Raw genomic sequence first — 14,616 nt, 5'->3', positions numbered from 1 at the left:
AGACTTAAAATACTTACATTGTCACCTGTGTATTGTATGTATGTGTATATTACTTGGCTTGGAGTCCTGGAAGATTCTGTAAAAATTACTTTGCATTTAAACTGCTGCTGGAATGATTAAACCACTGTCACTGGTTAATATCATTTCTTGAAGTTACAAAATGCACCACATACAAAACCTTCAAACCAACAATTCTGCCTGCCTTAAGTACTTTTTAGATTGGCAGCAGAAAGCTAAAACATAAAACCGTGTCCTCATACAGGTATTGCAGGTGTGAGAGCAAACAGCAATCTCTGAGATAAAAAAGTCTTTGTCCCTCAAGAAGTCCTTAAAGGAAATAGGTCACATTTTAAAAGACCAACCCAAATACCACAGAATTTACTTCTGTTAAAGCTAAAGAGGACACTGATTATTTGCTTCCTGTACTGACCTTTCCTTGTCCTGTAGGCTGCATTGTTTCCTTCCTTTCTCTTTGGAAGTAGGGAGGAGAACTTTCCCATTAATGCTGCCTCTGTCCCTTGGCATGCCTTCAGTCAGGTGGTCCATCTGGTAAACATTTGGTCAAACTTAGAGAAATTGTTCTTGACATACATTTATCTTTAGTATCCTCAGTAGCTGATTCAGACTTGCATCAAATAAGTATATATATTATATGAAAGTATATTTAAATAAGGTACTACCACCAGCTTACAGAGTGAGAGTATCTCTTCTAGAGTATCATGACTATAATAACACTTCTTCCGTAAGAGCAAGGTAATTCCAAGTGCAAAAGATCCTAATTTTGGTTGAATTAAGTTTTGTGCATTGATACAGCTTTGTGTATTTGATGTGTGCATGCTTTTTCCATTCTTAAGGTCTCTGTGTTCATATAAACAGGAAGTAACTGTAATCTAGAACCTTAATGGTTTTCTTCCCCTATAACTTTCAGAGGACTTTTGAGCGTATTGCAGATTTCTTTTCTCTGCAGTCATTCATATTGGGTGTTACCTCATTAGCAAAGTTCTGAGTTCAGAACCTTGTAAGTGTGTATGTTTGGGTAAGGCAACTCTTGAAAACTAAGTCCAGGATAGCACTTTTCAACCTTTATCCTTCATGGATTTTGTACCCCTAATTACAGAATCCTCAACATGGCAACTGCTATAAGAAAAATAATACTAGAAAAAAGCTGTAGAGTAAATACTGTAAATGGATATCCCACTGCAGACTACATGCGCGGCTTACCTCTATGTTAAAGGCAAGCAGAGCTGGTTGTGCTGCCTCTGTAGGACTCCCTTAGAGTGTCAGGGAAATGTAGTGGTGGAGTTTTGTGTTGTTTGGGGGAGAGGCCAAGTGAAAGCCTCGATTTCAGCATTCTCTACTTTTGCAGCTGTTGCTTTGTTTGTTGCTGACTCTACAGTGATGAAAATGTAGCTGCCCACTCAAAAAATTTGTGTATGGATACATTTTAGAAGAATTGTATGTAGTGCCACATTGCTGTTCCATAGCTTTTTGTGTTCTTTAGTGCCACGTAGAACCAGTGGTGATGTTGCCAGTATAAGTGGTTTGCTACAATATTTTCTGCTGTTGTGTGATATACAGCACTTTGTGTCTTGAATTGAAACAAGATTTCCTCACACATACTTGCCTGCAAAGAGAGAAGGGAAATAATGTTTTCCCTGCTGTTGCCCTAAGAATCTTAAAGATACCAACTGTATGTGTTCAGTTTATCAGGAAGAAAAATGGAACTTGCTTATCCATTGAGCTGGTGCTGAAATTGATTGCATGGGAGTTATGTTTCTGAAATCAGTTGGAGCTGCCACCCTGCTATTAATTAAAGCAATACTGAGTTTTTGCAGGCTCTCTTTAAAGAGGCTGTTTTGAACAACTTTCAGTTGGTTAGAGTTTCTGTCTGTGGCATTCTGGCTGCCCTGAGAGATAAAGGTCTTAATGATTTACTGGCAGCACTGTTTAAATTGCAGACACCTGCCTAAAAAGGTAGAATGCAGCTTGTCAGCTGTCCTCAGGACTCCTTGTATGAGCTGAAATTGGGAATGAGAGTGACTAGATGAAATAGGACTGACACTGCTAGAAACCAAGCTGGAATAATGACACGAGATCAATTTTGTGAGTTGATGGATTGTCTGTCATTGCCCACTAGATTTGATAATTCAAGGGTGGTTTTAATGGAGTGAGAGGAGCTGGGCAAGCATGTTTTTCAGAATTGCTGAACACTTGAGCTGTGGTCTTCACTACCTGGTTACAACCAGTCTTGGACTATTAAATTGCTGAGCAGAGAAGGATTTGATTATGCTCTGCTTATTTAACATGTTGCAGAGTTCTACCTGTTTCCTTTAGTTGCTCAGTGTGCCAGCTGTCTGGAGCATTTTATGCATTCACTTCTGGCCTTTCCTTGCTCTAGTCCTGCCTATTCCTTGCATCATACACTACCTTAGGTACTTGTCTCCCTGTGTTTCAGCTTGACTTCTGCCCACAATCTCGTCTTGGCTGCCAATTTGGTGTGTTTCTCAGCTCCTCTTTACAGACCTTTGGCCTTGCTCCTGATTTTCTTGGACAGATGGAGTTGGTACAGCCTTTCAGGTTTCAGTTTTGTGTGTTTACTGAACATGAAAATATGTGATGAGAGTAAATGTCTCTGTAGCCTTGTGCTCTGTTTTCAGAAGCAATTAAGAAAAGACTACAGCGTTAGCCTTCCCTTGGTGTGACTCTTCAGCTTTTTACTGATGTCCACAAGTTTCAAGTTCACTTAAATTGTTGGACTTGACCACTAAGGGCTTGGTAACTGGTGTCTCACGGGATCTTCAGTTACCAATAATATTAAAATAAGAACTCTGTCACCTTTTTAGTCCAATGTCTAAGGAAGTAAGGCTTAATATAGCCACCCTAATAGGCTAATTCAACAGGCAGGATGCCATAGGAAGCTAAGATTTCAGTTGCCTCTGTCTTTCAACGTACCACAGTAATTTTCCTTTACATGGGGGTGTGGTGCTGGTCATTTGTAAGATAACTCACCTTGTGTTCCTCTGGAGCTTAGTAACATTGGAGTAGCTTGCTTTTGGGAAGGTTGTGACAGTAAAGCTCCCAAGTTCTCTCATCTTGCCTGTATAGTCTTCAGATACAGACGACATGAGTGTAGTCCGATGTTTTCTGTCGCACTGCCTGAAGAAAAATCTGTCTGCTTTGTCTGCTTGCCTAATTTCATGTGTTATAAATAAGACCCTGCTTGCAGCACATCCTCAGAAAAGAGCCTGGGAGTTCTGGAATTATCTTACTCATTCTTGGCCTGAAGTAACCCAAATTCTGTCATTTGGGTCTAATGTGAAAGAAACTTCCAAGTGAAGGCTGGGGATGTTGGTTCTTTTTGCTTCCTTTACTTTATAATGTTTTTGTTATGGAATAGTAATTCACAACAGTGGAACAAACCCAGGAGTAAAAGCACTAAGAAGAAAATGATGATACCAAGTATGGTTTCCCTTGTTATTTTTATTGCTTGTTCTGTGTTTATGGGTTTTTTTCCCTTATTCTTTGCATGTCAGTCTTTTTGTGGTTTGTTTTAGAGCTTTTTTGTCTTTTACCTTGCCTTGGTTTTTTTGCTTTTTTACCTTTACCTTGCCCAGCTGGCAAAAGATGATCTTTGCTCCTCTGACAAGCCTTACTCTGTAGATATTGTCTAAGAACAAGCATGTAGGAAAAAGTACAAGAGTAAGGTAACTTTTCTGAGTTCTGAGAGGAGACAGTGTGTCTCCTGAGCTGTGGCAACTTGTAGGATAAAAATAATAGTTCTGAGGCTGTCTGAAGGTTTGGGAACTTGCTGTAAGGTTTGACAGACTAGTGTCTCAGAACCTTCAGAATTGAAGGATTTTGGTGAGTTGGTGGCTCAACTTCCAGTGGGGTAACACCATAACCAACAGCTTTTATAGAGTACAGGGCTGTAATTCCTTACCCTGCTTTTTCTTCACACTTTAAGCAGTGGCTGATCCGTTAAAGTAGCAAGTCTGTCCTTGACGAAAGCAGATTATGCAGCGTCAGTGAACTCCTCTCACAGTGGCTGGAAAAATTAAAACTGTATTTGGGGCAAGTAGAGTAGCTAATGTTTTAGTGACTTTTGAACCTTCAAGTAAGATTACATTATACAAAAATTATTAAAAGGTTTTTGAAGACAACCTGCTTAAATAAAGGCATGAAGCACACTCTATTTGAAGGTGCTTCTCTTGTAGTGCTTTTGGACACTGCAAATGAACTGTATGGGCTTCTTAGTATTTTGAAAGTTATCTTTGGTGTCCTTGTGACAGACATGCATGGAGAGTATCTTGTGGATTGATTTCCGGTTTTCACTCATGTTAATTTTCTGTCTGGCTATGTACAAGAGGTTTCCCACTGAGCTGGGAAGAGGATGTCTGAGATCTAATTCATCTGGTACAAGGAACAGGCAAACAAGTGACAGCTGAGAAAATGAGCATGCCTTTTCTGTTGACATTGATTGTTCACAAAAAATAACATCAGTGTATATAATATCTTTGGTGGTGTACCTTTAGTGGAGCTGAGCTGTCATAGAAGACAAAAGTTCTAAAAACAGAGACAGTTTGCCTGACAGGATGTCTTTTGCAAGCACTTACATAGTAGGGAGATTCCTGCTGCTTTGCTGGGTTGAAAGTGGCTATAGGTTTTGTGATTTTTGTGGAAGGAGGAAATGGCCTGCAGACAGCCACAGCTGCATTGGTGCAGAAAACTGCATAATATATGCCATCATGTATTATCTGTGTTGTATGTATTGGTCTATTAAAAATTGAAAAAGTGCAAAGTGCCAAAATTGTGAAAACTGTTTTCCTCATAGAAGCTTACGAAAATATTTCAATAAAACTGCAATATTTCAGCTGAATATTTGATTTTGCAGTGTAATATAGTAAAGTAGTTATGTTCTTCCAACAAAAATTTTTTCCAGAGGTCTAATTTGGGAGGGGGACACTACTGCAGGGATGTATAGAGGGGTAGGGGATCATTTTTAAACAAAGGGTAAATAAAGATTAGTCCTTGTTTTTGTTTTCCCTCCACTTCAGCTCTGATCAAATATATCCGACCAGTATTTGTATCTCGGTCAGACCAGGATTCTCGCAGGAAAACTGTTGAAGAGATAAAGAGGCGTGCCCAGTCTAATGGTAAATGGCCACAGGTACTGTATTCTACCACTCTGTAAGATGTGGTATTTGGCATTTCCAGACTTTGGATATGCAGTTTACTTTTTTCTTTGTGGGTGGCTTTAGGTGGTTTGGGGTGGTGTGTGTGTGTGTGAAATCTCCCCCACCCTTTCTAGAAGATAAAATGTAAGATTCTCATCTGTCTCTCATTTCATTGTGTTTCAAGGGAAACTGGGTAAGTACATGAGTAGACAGCTCTTAAGTGGTACGAAATGGGCAGACCACAGCAGGTGAGAAAGTCCTCTAAGAGGAAAAAAATGACGTGCTCACCAGAATACCTGGGGAAGTATGGTGTGTTCTCACCCTTTGCAAGATTTTGGCACTGCCATGGTTGGAGATGTGATACTGGGCAAGGCAGCCCAAAAAATTTGGGTATTCCGGTAACCACCTCTATTAAAACATGCAATGAAAGCATGGTTAAAATAAGTGGCTCTGGGTTTTTCTTTTTTTCTGTGCCTACAATGTGGCTATTTATAATGTGCCTTGAAAGAGAGTAATGGGAAGGAAAGGATGACTATATAAGATCTCAGATTCCTAGAAGCATGTTATTTTGCAAATTTGAAGCATTCCTGTGATTTTTGTTTTTTTGAGGTTAGAGTACTGTATACTTTTTATGGAATTATTGCTGCTAACAATGCCACTGCATACTAGACTACAAAAACGTTACAAACAACCATGAACAATGTGGCAGGTGATACATCCTGGCTTTGATCATTTGATTTCAAAGCAAGCTAAGACAGAGTGGGCAATAAAACTAGTAATGTTAATTCTAGTCCATTGCTTTTTCCCCTTATTATATGGATGGAGGGTGGGAGGGCTTAGTTTTTGTACAGTTTACCCTCTTCTGCTGGATTTTTTTTTTTTGTTTTAGAATCCTGTTTGGATATTTTCAGTCTGTCATTTGGGCATCTGTGCACATGCCAAGTAATAACAAAGAGAAAATAACTGTCTTAGCCTATAATCAGGTAGTCTGGGAGCAGGAATTTTGTTCTGGTACAAAACAGACTATGATACTTCTACCAACACCAAAATCTTCAGTGAAAATACTCATACTTAACAAGTGTTTCTAGTCACTGTCAGTGTTCCAATAAATGGAATTATTATTGGAGGGCAAGAAAGAGGCAAAATCACAGATAAAGAAAAATATTTTTCCTTGTTAAGGTAGGACTTTACTTGACATCTTTAGCACCTTTTTTTTCAGTCTGAACTGTTTTTCCCTGAGAAGATTTTTGCTGTAATCAGTTCATAACAGCTTTGAAGAGATGTGTTTATAAATAAATTCACATTGAAATAGTTCTTAAAAGTCAACTTTTTTTTTTACTTCAAGATAATGATATTCCCAGAGGGCACTTGCACAAACCGATCCTGTCTAATTACATTCAAACCTGGTAGGTATTATGCTCATTTCTCTGTTCTCTACAGAATGTCCTTGTATCTTCATTTTCTGAAATACCACTTGCATTTTAATTTGCTTGCTGTTGCAGAAGTTGAGTTAAAAACCTGCAGTAGGGTGAAATTGGAATATAGGTTGTCTAATGGTACAGGAAGATTGTAATTGTACCATCGAATAAAACAGTTTCAATAATTCAGGTTTTTTCTTGACTTCCGAGATGCATATGAGCTGGAGGAGTAATATTTCTTCCTGAGTTTTTGTTTGTGGTTGTGTCTTACTGCTTTTTTTTATTTTCTTGCCCCCTCCATTTCCTATTTGGGTCTGTCATGCAGCATTTAGATACTCACTGCTACCTTAAGCTTTATAGTGTATCAATTTCAGGCTGCCAGGTGTTTGTTGCTGTGCTGTATCTGGCTGATCCCTCTCTAACTCACTCTTCTGTGGAGTTGCGTTCTGGTGAGGATGACATGAAAACGTTTCCCATGTAACACTGTTACAGAGGCTGCCATTTTTTACAATTTTTATGTAACATCCATGTTCTAAGCTCTTTTCAGTAGTATCACCCTTTTAGTTTATCAGTTTAACACTCAACATTGCTGCAGCTGTAAAGTGCAATTCCAGTAGGGAGAAATGCCAGTACTGCAGTAAACCACTAACCTTTAATGTATACCTGCCTTTATCCTATAGGTAGGGAGATGGTCAGTGAAGAAGCTTCAGTGAGCAAGACAGTCAAGAATGCCTTTTGACTTCCTAGTTTTCTGTCTAGTTTCTGGTCTTACTGTGTGTCTTGTGTTTTGTTTGGCTTGCAATTTAAATATCACAGATTATCATGCAATGAGTCAGCATTGTGGTTCCTTGCACTGATTCATTTGGCTGAAGGAATCTCAGACTTTTCTCTCAGCTCTTACCTTTTCAGATGAATGCATGGTGATTTGGGAAGCATCTGCTTCTGTAGCTCTTTGCTCTCCTTCTCTCTCTTCCTGAATCCTGACCATACTTTGAAAGTTAGCCTGAATCCTTCATGTGAAACCCTGATTTCCTCCCTTCCCTCTGTACCATAGACATTTCAGGCACCATGTATTTCATCCTTACATTCTTACTCTATTTTCCTCTGGTCTAGTACATGCTGCTGTCTGCCTCTTGACTGTCTCACTTTTCCTACTGAAACCTGCTTCTGTATCCATCCAGCCTTCTAGAAATCCTTTGCCTCAAAATTCCTCACTTATGTCACCTTACTCTAGGTCTCTGTTCAGGTTTGTTCTATCAGGATGCCTTTCCTGATTCTACTAACACGGCCTGTGCTCCTTGCTCTTACTACATGTTTTCTTGGTTTTGTGTTTGTGTTTAAATGGTAATGTTGTCATCTACCACACAGCTTTTGTCAGCTTTGGATAATTTCAAAAGTTGCTTAGACTGTTCTTTGAGACTGAGCAGAAGGTACCACTGGCCTCCAAATCTCCTAAGGATTCTGTACAGACCACCTTAATTTAGAGATGTTTGTACTGCATTCACAGTTACTCCTGTTATGTCTCGACAGTTATTTTGTAAAGCCAATGTTATGTGAGGAATATAGTGTACTTCAATAATCCAGTTCTTAATTGCAATATTAGGGAGACCTTAGTTAAATTGTCAAGAATAACATACTTAGAGTGAAACTCTTAATTTCTTCATGAGAGAAAGATGTTAAGAGAAGTCTTAAACAAGAGAGTTATGCTTACCCAGCCTTTGTATTAGAAACCAAGAAAATGCTTAGCAAATGATATAGAACTTGTGCTGCTTATTTATCAGAACTGTAATTTTCCCATGAAGTGAAGCAATGCTTCTGAATAATAGCTCTAGTTCAATATAACTCTAGTTCAATTTATGACTATTAATTTTCCCATAACTACAGAATAGAAGTGACATTAATTCTGTTATTTCAGAGATTATGAATTGCCCACAAATTGTTGTTGTTCAGATAAAAATAGAAAGCTTATTTTACATAAGAAGGCCTAAGGTCTTCATCAAAAATATTGTTGACCACAGGGAATAAATTAACCAGCTTGTGCACACTCATTTTTTTTTATTCATTTATTGAGCTGAATTTGGTACTAAGCTTTGACTTGAGTTAATGACAATATATGTAAGTGGTAGATGATAATTTAGATACTGTAAGCAAACATTTTTAATTAGCTATCTGCTGAAAAGGAGTCTATATATACATTGTCATTCTCCAGTGCTTGCTGTTTTGTTTACTTTTAAGACTACTTTCAGATCCTGTTTTTTCACCATCAGCTACTTCCTATTGGTCTGTTAGTTGTATATTTTTTTCTTGTTGCAGTAAATTTATTCTTTCCCAAAATGCACTATAAATTATGTATGATATGTGCCTTCTAGGAGCATTTATTCCTGGGGTTCCTGTACAGCCGGTGGTTTTACGCTATCCGAACAAACTGGTAAGTTCAGCTTGCAGTGTTATCGGAAATTCAGGGCATTTTCCTTTAAGTACATTGTCCCTTGTATAATCTTTTAGGTTTAAAAATTCAAAAATCAATGCTAAGTTATTGTTAAGTATTTATTCCTTGAGCCTCAAGCAATATAGGGAGTCTTAACTGAGACAGTTTAAATGTTTCTGCTCTGAAAGTTGTTCAGGTTGTTACAAGAAATATTGTACAAATGATGAGACAAATGGCAATTTCTGTCCAGGATCTGTCTTCCTAAGTGCTCCCTGTTCCAGCAGTGTGTGCTGGAGAATTTTCTTAATGTCATTTATTGCTGGAAGATGTTTCTGCATCTCCTGCCTTTGGGGGTGTTAGTCACGAATTACTGTGACTGGCTGAATGGTATAGGATAATGTGTTGAGGACCTCTACACCTTTGTAAAGTGTCATCTTGTCTGTTTTACATTCACCATGCCCTTGGATAAGGAATTAGCTTTGGAATGTAAGTAATATTCAGTGTAAGTTATATTCAGGTAAAATGCAGATTATAATGTTTATTTACAATAGCTGAAGTTTCTTTTTGAGCCCACAGGGGCTATTTTCATGTCTGTCCCCTTCTGAAGTAGAAGTTCCTTAGGGAGGGTGTGAAGAGTGTTAAAACAAAATAAGGACCACCTGGTGTCTTTTACTGATGCATGTCACATCAGATCTCTGACTAGCCCATTAACAACCCTTTGTTCTAAGAAAGATTTTGTTTCCTCGTGGTACCTGAGTAGCTTACAAATATTTCCATCCACTGTTCTTTTTGACATTTACGGGTTTATGTCCTTTATATAAAACCTATGCCTGATTAAAAAAGCAAAGGATCCAAGCAAAGTTAATACATGCAGGCCACTGTTTGCTCTTGGCTGAGACAAGGTGTAATGGCAATCAAATAGTTTGCAGTAACTAAACCCAGAAATTATCTTTAGAGATGCTGTGACAAGAATAGCAGCCTGATATGCTTACATAGCGCATTGTAGCGGGCTGCCTGGGACTTTTTATTACATAATTGTTATATTTTCAGGAAGAAAGATTCTTCTCTAAAAATAGTTTGAAGTTTTGATGGCACTGCCATTTAAAATGGCAAATATACTCATGGCTTATGTCATACTTAATATGCCTTGTAACTTTTTGTTAATGTTCAGCCCATAGCAATATAGAGCCATCAAATGTTATTTTGTAAATATCTTCAAAGTCCAGGTGCATACTGAAATGTCATCCTTGCCTGTAGTACATAATATGCAATATTTGTAAACCAATAGTAAATGTTCCTAACATTTTATTAACAAATTTGTGAGCTTTTAACACTGAAGTAAAACAATATAAATGTAATTGAAAATCTTGATAATTTTTATTACTACAAAAATTAATGACATTTGTAGCTAGTTATATAGATAACCATTGTGAGCTGGCATGAGTTTGTGTATGGGACTTTACATTTTCCTACTACTTTTAATTGCTGTAAAATGCTTAGGTTTCAGTGCCTCACTGAGTCGTTTAACCTCCTATGATCTAATTCCTAGAGACCTTGCAAAGGTCTAAGCATGAATGATAGGGGTGATAATTGCTACTACTGCTTTATTTGTACGTGAGCTTAGGGGTTGCAGAAGAGTTGCATCAGAGTTAGGAGGAGAGGCAAAAGGAATATGATGTGGTGCACAAAAGTGAGATTTATTTTGGTTAGAATATAGAATTAGAGTATTTTGTTTCGATTATTGAGGTATTCTTATCTCAACCTCCAAGGCAAGGCTTACCTTTTCTTCCCAATTCTCCTGCCCACCCCAGGGGATGAGTGAGCGAGCAGCAGTGTGGTACTTAGTTGTTGGCTGGGATTAAACCACAATACACGTAAGAACAGAGTAGGGAATGAATATTGGTTCTCATACACTAAGATACCATTTTTAGCAAATTTTAAATGTCTCTGGCCTTCTATTTGCTGTCTTGTTTGACTCATGTATATTATAATTTTAGATTTAGAAAGGAACTTCTTAAGATCTTTGCTTAGCCAGTGAACTCCAAATATACATTGTGTACAGTCACCCCACTGTGTTTTGCTTCAAGTGCCTGCTCTGGTCTATGTTCAGAGCTTTGAGTTCCACAGTGTAGATGAGCACAGTCTTGTATTTGAGTGCACCTGACTGTTTTCAGAGGCTTTTTGAGATTAGAGCCTGGGGTGAATGTAGTAGGTGTGTGCACTCTGGTATGTTTATTTCATCGTAATCTATTCAAGAGCTAGAGAAAGCACTACTGTTCTGCAGTGGGCTGAAAGAGAAGAAGCAAATTCAGGATTTTTTCTAGCAAATAAATCTAGTTCTGGTTGCTGTGAAGAACTCTTTTTTTATATTTTTTTATAGAATTACTCCCTGAATCAGTCGTCTTGGGGCTTGTGACTATTTGTATTAGATGACATCTCTGGTCCTGTATCAGTGCTTTTTAGTAGTAATATTTTAGTATGTTACTCTTATTGATGCATGAGCGGAAAGAAATTTTAAGGCTTAAAATGTCGTTTAGACCTGATATTCAAAATTTTGTATTGGTTGTCTAGATTGTTAATATTTTAGGTATTGAATGCCTGAGAGCTCTGACCTGTTTTCTAATTAGAATAAGTGCTCTAATGTCTTCACCCATAGGGTTCTTTACTGCACTCCTTTCTATGGTTTTTTACTTTTCTTTGTTTCTTCATTCGAATTTTCTGTCAGAGTGCTGTTACTTATGAAATTATGAAAATATATGAACTGGATACCTGTTTAAATATCACTGAGGCATTTAAAATGTGTTTTATGTCCAAATGTCTTCCACAAGTAACTGTGCTATTTGATAAGAAGTTTGGCAGCAGCTCTTGTACAGTTTTGGTATATCACGCTTAACTGAACCTGTGAGAGCATAGCCAATCTCCTGTTTGAAGGTTGTCATATGATTCTCAGTATCTTCTTGTGTCAAATACAAACTCTATGGAAGATGGCTCTTCTCCCTATTTCCTCCCGTGCCAAGGGGGAGTAACAGAGGGGATAACATTCAAGGTCGGGTTGGATGGAGCTCTGGTCAGCAGGATCTAGTTGAAGATGTCCCTTGTCATTGCAGGGGAGTTGGAAGAGATGGCCTTAAAAGGTGCCTTCCAACCAAGCTGTTGTATCATTTTATGTACTTCCACGCAATTTCAAGTATTCGTTACTTAGATATAATAGTTTCAAAGTGTACTCAGAATGCTGTCCAAGGGAGTGTTGTCCAGAAGGGTAAGCTGGTAGCTGTGATAAATATAAAAGGTCAACTTAGTTACCTAAGGAAAATTCTTCTTCCCTTTGCTTGTTGTTTTTATCATAAAGATACTGGCTGTGGTGATAGGAGTCTCTATTGCATGAATCTACCTGTTGCAGATGAGAATCCTGCACTCAGCATTTCTGGCCATTATCCCTGATGCATCCTGAAGTTTTGACAAGAAGCATGATGCCTGTCCACTGTGACATTCACATTGGGAATTTCTTGCGGGATTGTTGGTAGATACCATGGCTTACTTGAGTTTGACTTGTCAGCTAGCCAGCATGAGGCTGGATTCTGAAAATACCTCTGCACTGTTCAATGATCCAGACACTTTGTGGAGATCACATTTTTCTTTATCTCCCTCTGTGCTGTTGCAATTTAGAGAGCTGAGTTGGGGATATGTAGTGCTTGGTGTTCTATAAGGCAGATCTAGTCTCTAGATATCTGCTATGTACACTGGTTTCTCAGTTTGTAATGAAAGTTCCTTGTGGGAAAGACAAACCCCATAATGTGTTTTCTGGCGGTGCTATCAAACACATCAAAATAGCCAGAAATATTGTAACAGTAAAACTATCCACATTATAGTTCTAGAAGATCACTACATGGAAATTGGTTTTTTTAAATGAAGATAAATTAATTCCTACAGATAGACTAATCCTACATCATATTTTGTTTGATTGAAAATAATTTTAAATGTCAAGTTTTAAATTTTTAGTAGATCTTTGACATATTGACCTTACTCTCCAAGCTGTTGATCTATCATTAATGACATTTTTCACCTTTTGTGGATGAATTTGCTTTCTTTTATTTTTACTTTTGGTCATCTTTTGCTCTAAATGGTAATTAAAACTTAAGTTTAACTTGATTTTTCATGGCCATGGCACATGTGACCACCTGAAATCTCTAGAATGGGTTTGGATGGTAGCATAGAGCTGAAGTAGAACATGTTCAGTTGGTTGAAAAAAATATCTTTCTGATCAGGTCTTTCAGAAACCTGATTTTAATGAGTCCTGTTGTCTTACACTTATGACTTGAGCTCTTTTTGCCAGTTAGAACAGAACTAATTTCCAGATTTTAGATTCTTTCTTGAACACTTAAATGATATCCCCAAGTAGTGAAGTATTTTCTGTGCTGTTTCATAGTGTTAGTTAAATATGGGGTGACTTTTATTGTCATATTCCTACGTGTTATATACTCCTTTACAGGTGTCTTTTCCCTTTTGCTATTTGCGTCTTGCTCACTTCTTTTACTGCTATTTGTCCTCTCTTAGTGTTTGATTTTGACCACATAGCTGTATGAAAGATGGGCTGGTTCCTAACAGAGTTAAGAAATTTTGCAAAGAGAGCACAGAAGTTTCCATGAAAACTTCTTAGTCATATATTGTCAGTTATGCTGTGTGCAACATAAAAAATTGAAAGCACAATAATTAATTGCAAATGTCACACTTCTTTTCTTAGGACACAATCACATGGACATGGCAAGGGCCAGGAGCGTAAGTGGCTAATGTTTTATTGTTTTTATCATTGCTTTCTTCAATTAGTTTTTATTTATATGATTTATATGCATATATAGTCAAGCAGTTACTGGTTATTTGATTATTCTTTGGGATTAATTTCTCCTTTATCTGTTATTTTCTGATTATGCTAATAGTCATTAAGAGGAATCCAATTGTAATCAGTATACTTCTGCTGCTATGATTCTGTTAATTTGCAGAATTAATTTTACGTTTTTATTTCAAAATTTTTTTAGCCAAGTGCCTGAAGTAAAACAACTTGCTTCTTGTCTACGTATCCTATTGCCTGCAAGTTGATTTGATATCTTACTATATAAAATCTAGGGCTGTTGTTTGAAATAGGTCTAATCTCACTAAAACAGTTGACCCACTCAAAGAATTTGGAGATACTGTTTCCATTACCTTGTCTGAATATAATTTTGACCCTTCTTTTGAACAAAATGGTAATCTGGTTCTTTAGCAAATTCATGTAATATAAAATATTAAACACAACAGTTCTTGCTTGTTTAAAAAAAAGTTTTAAGCCTTATTTTTTCGTTGGGATTTGAGAAGAAATTCCAAAATGTTTAGATGAAGATTAAAACAACAAATTTTGAACCCTAAATAAAGAGGATTTGATTCTTGTGGTTAATGCTTTATATTGTTTTGAGCATCCAACGTGAGATCCTATATTTTAGTAATAATGAGGAAACCATGGGGATTAGTCAAGATTCAAGTAATTTAGAATTTTGTCAATTAAGTTTTGCACTTAGGAACCAGGTCTAATTAAGCCCATGATTTGGAGACTTGAGGATATCAT

General features: G+C 37.4%; 1 protein-coding gene across 2 annotated transcripts in view; it reads left to right on the top strand.

Moving 5' to 3' along the window:
- Nucleotides 1–14,616, top strand: part of LOC116996729 (lysophosphatidylcholine acyltransferase 1-like) — a 65,692-nt gene that overhangs the window by 12,169 nt on the left and 38,907 nt on the right. For both annotated transcript variants that reach the window (XM_033060686.1, XM_033060694.2), the window contains exons 4-7: nt 5,055–5,167; nt 6,520–6,580; nt 8,962–9,020; nt 13,762–13,796. In XM_033060686.1, the coding sequence (XP_032916577.1) occupies nt 5,055–5,167; nt 6,520–6,580; nt 8,962–9,020; nt 13,762–13,796 (268 nt within the window). The remainder of the gene's footprint in view (nt 1–5,054; nt 5,168–6,519; nt 6,581–8,961; nt 9,021–13,761; nt 13,797–14,616) is intronic.

This window comes from Catharus ustulatus, chromosome 1 (assembly GCF_009819885.2).
Source record: "Catharus ustulatus isolate bCatUst1 chromosome 1, bCatUst1.pri.v2, whole genome shotgun sequence".
Classification (NCBI taxonomy): domain Eukaryota; kingdom Metazoa; phylum Chordata; class Aves; order Passeriformes; family Turdidae; genus Catharus; species Catharus ustulatus.
Note: the sequence above shows the minus strand (reverse complement) of the source record. Positions and strands in the feature narration are given on the sequence as shown.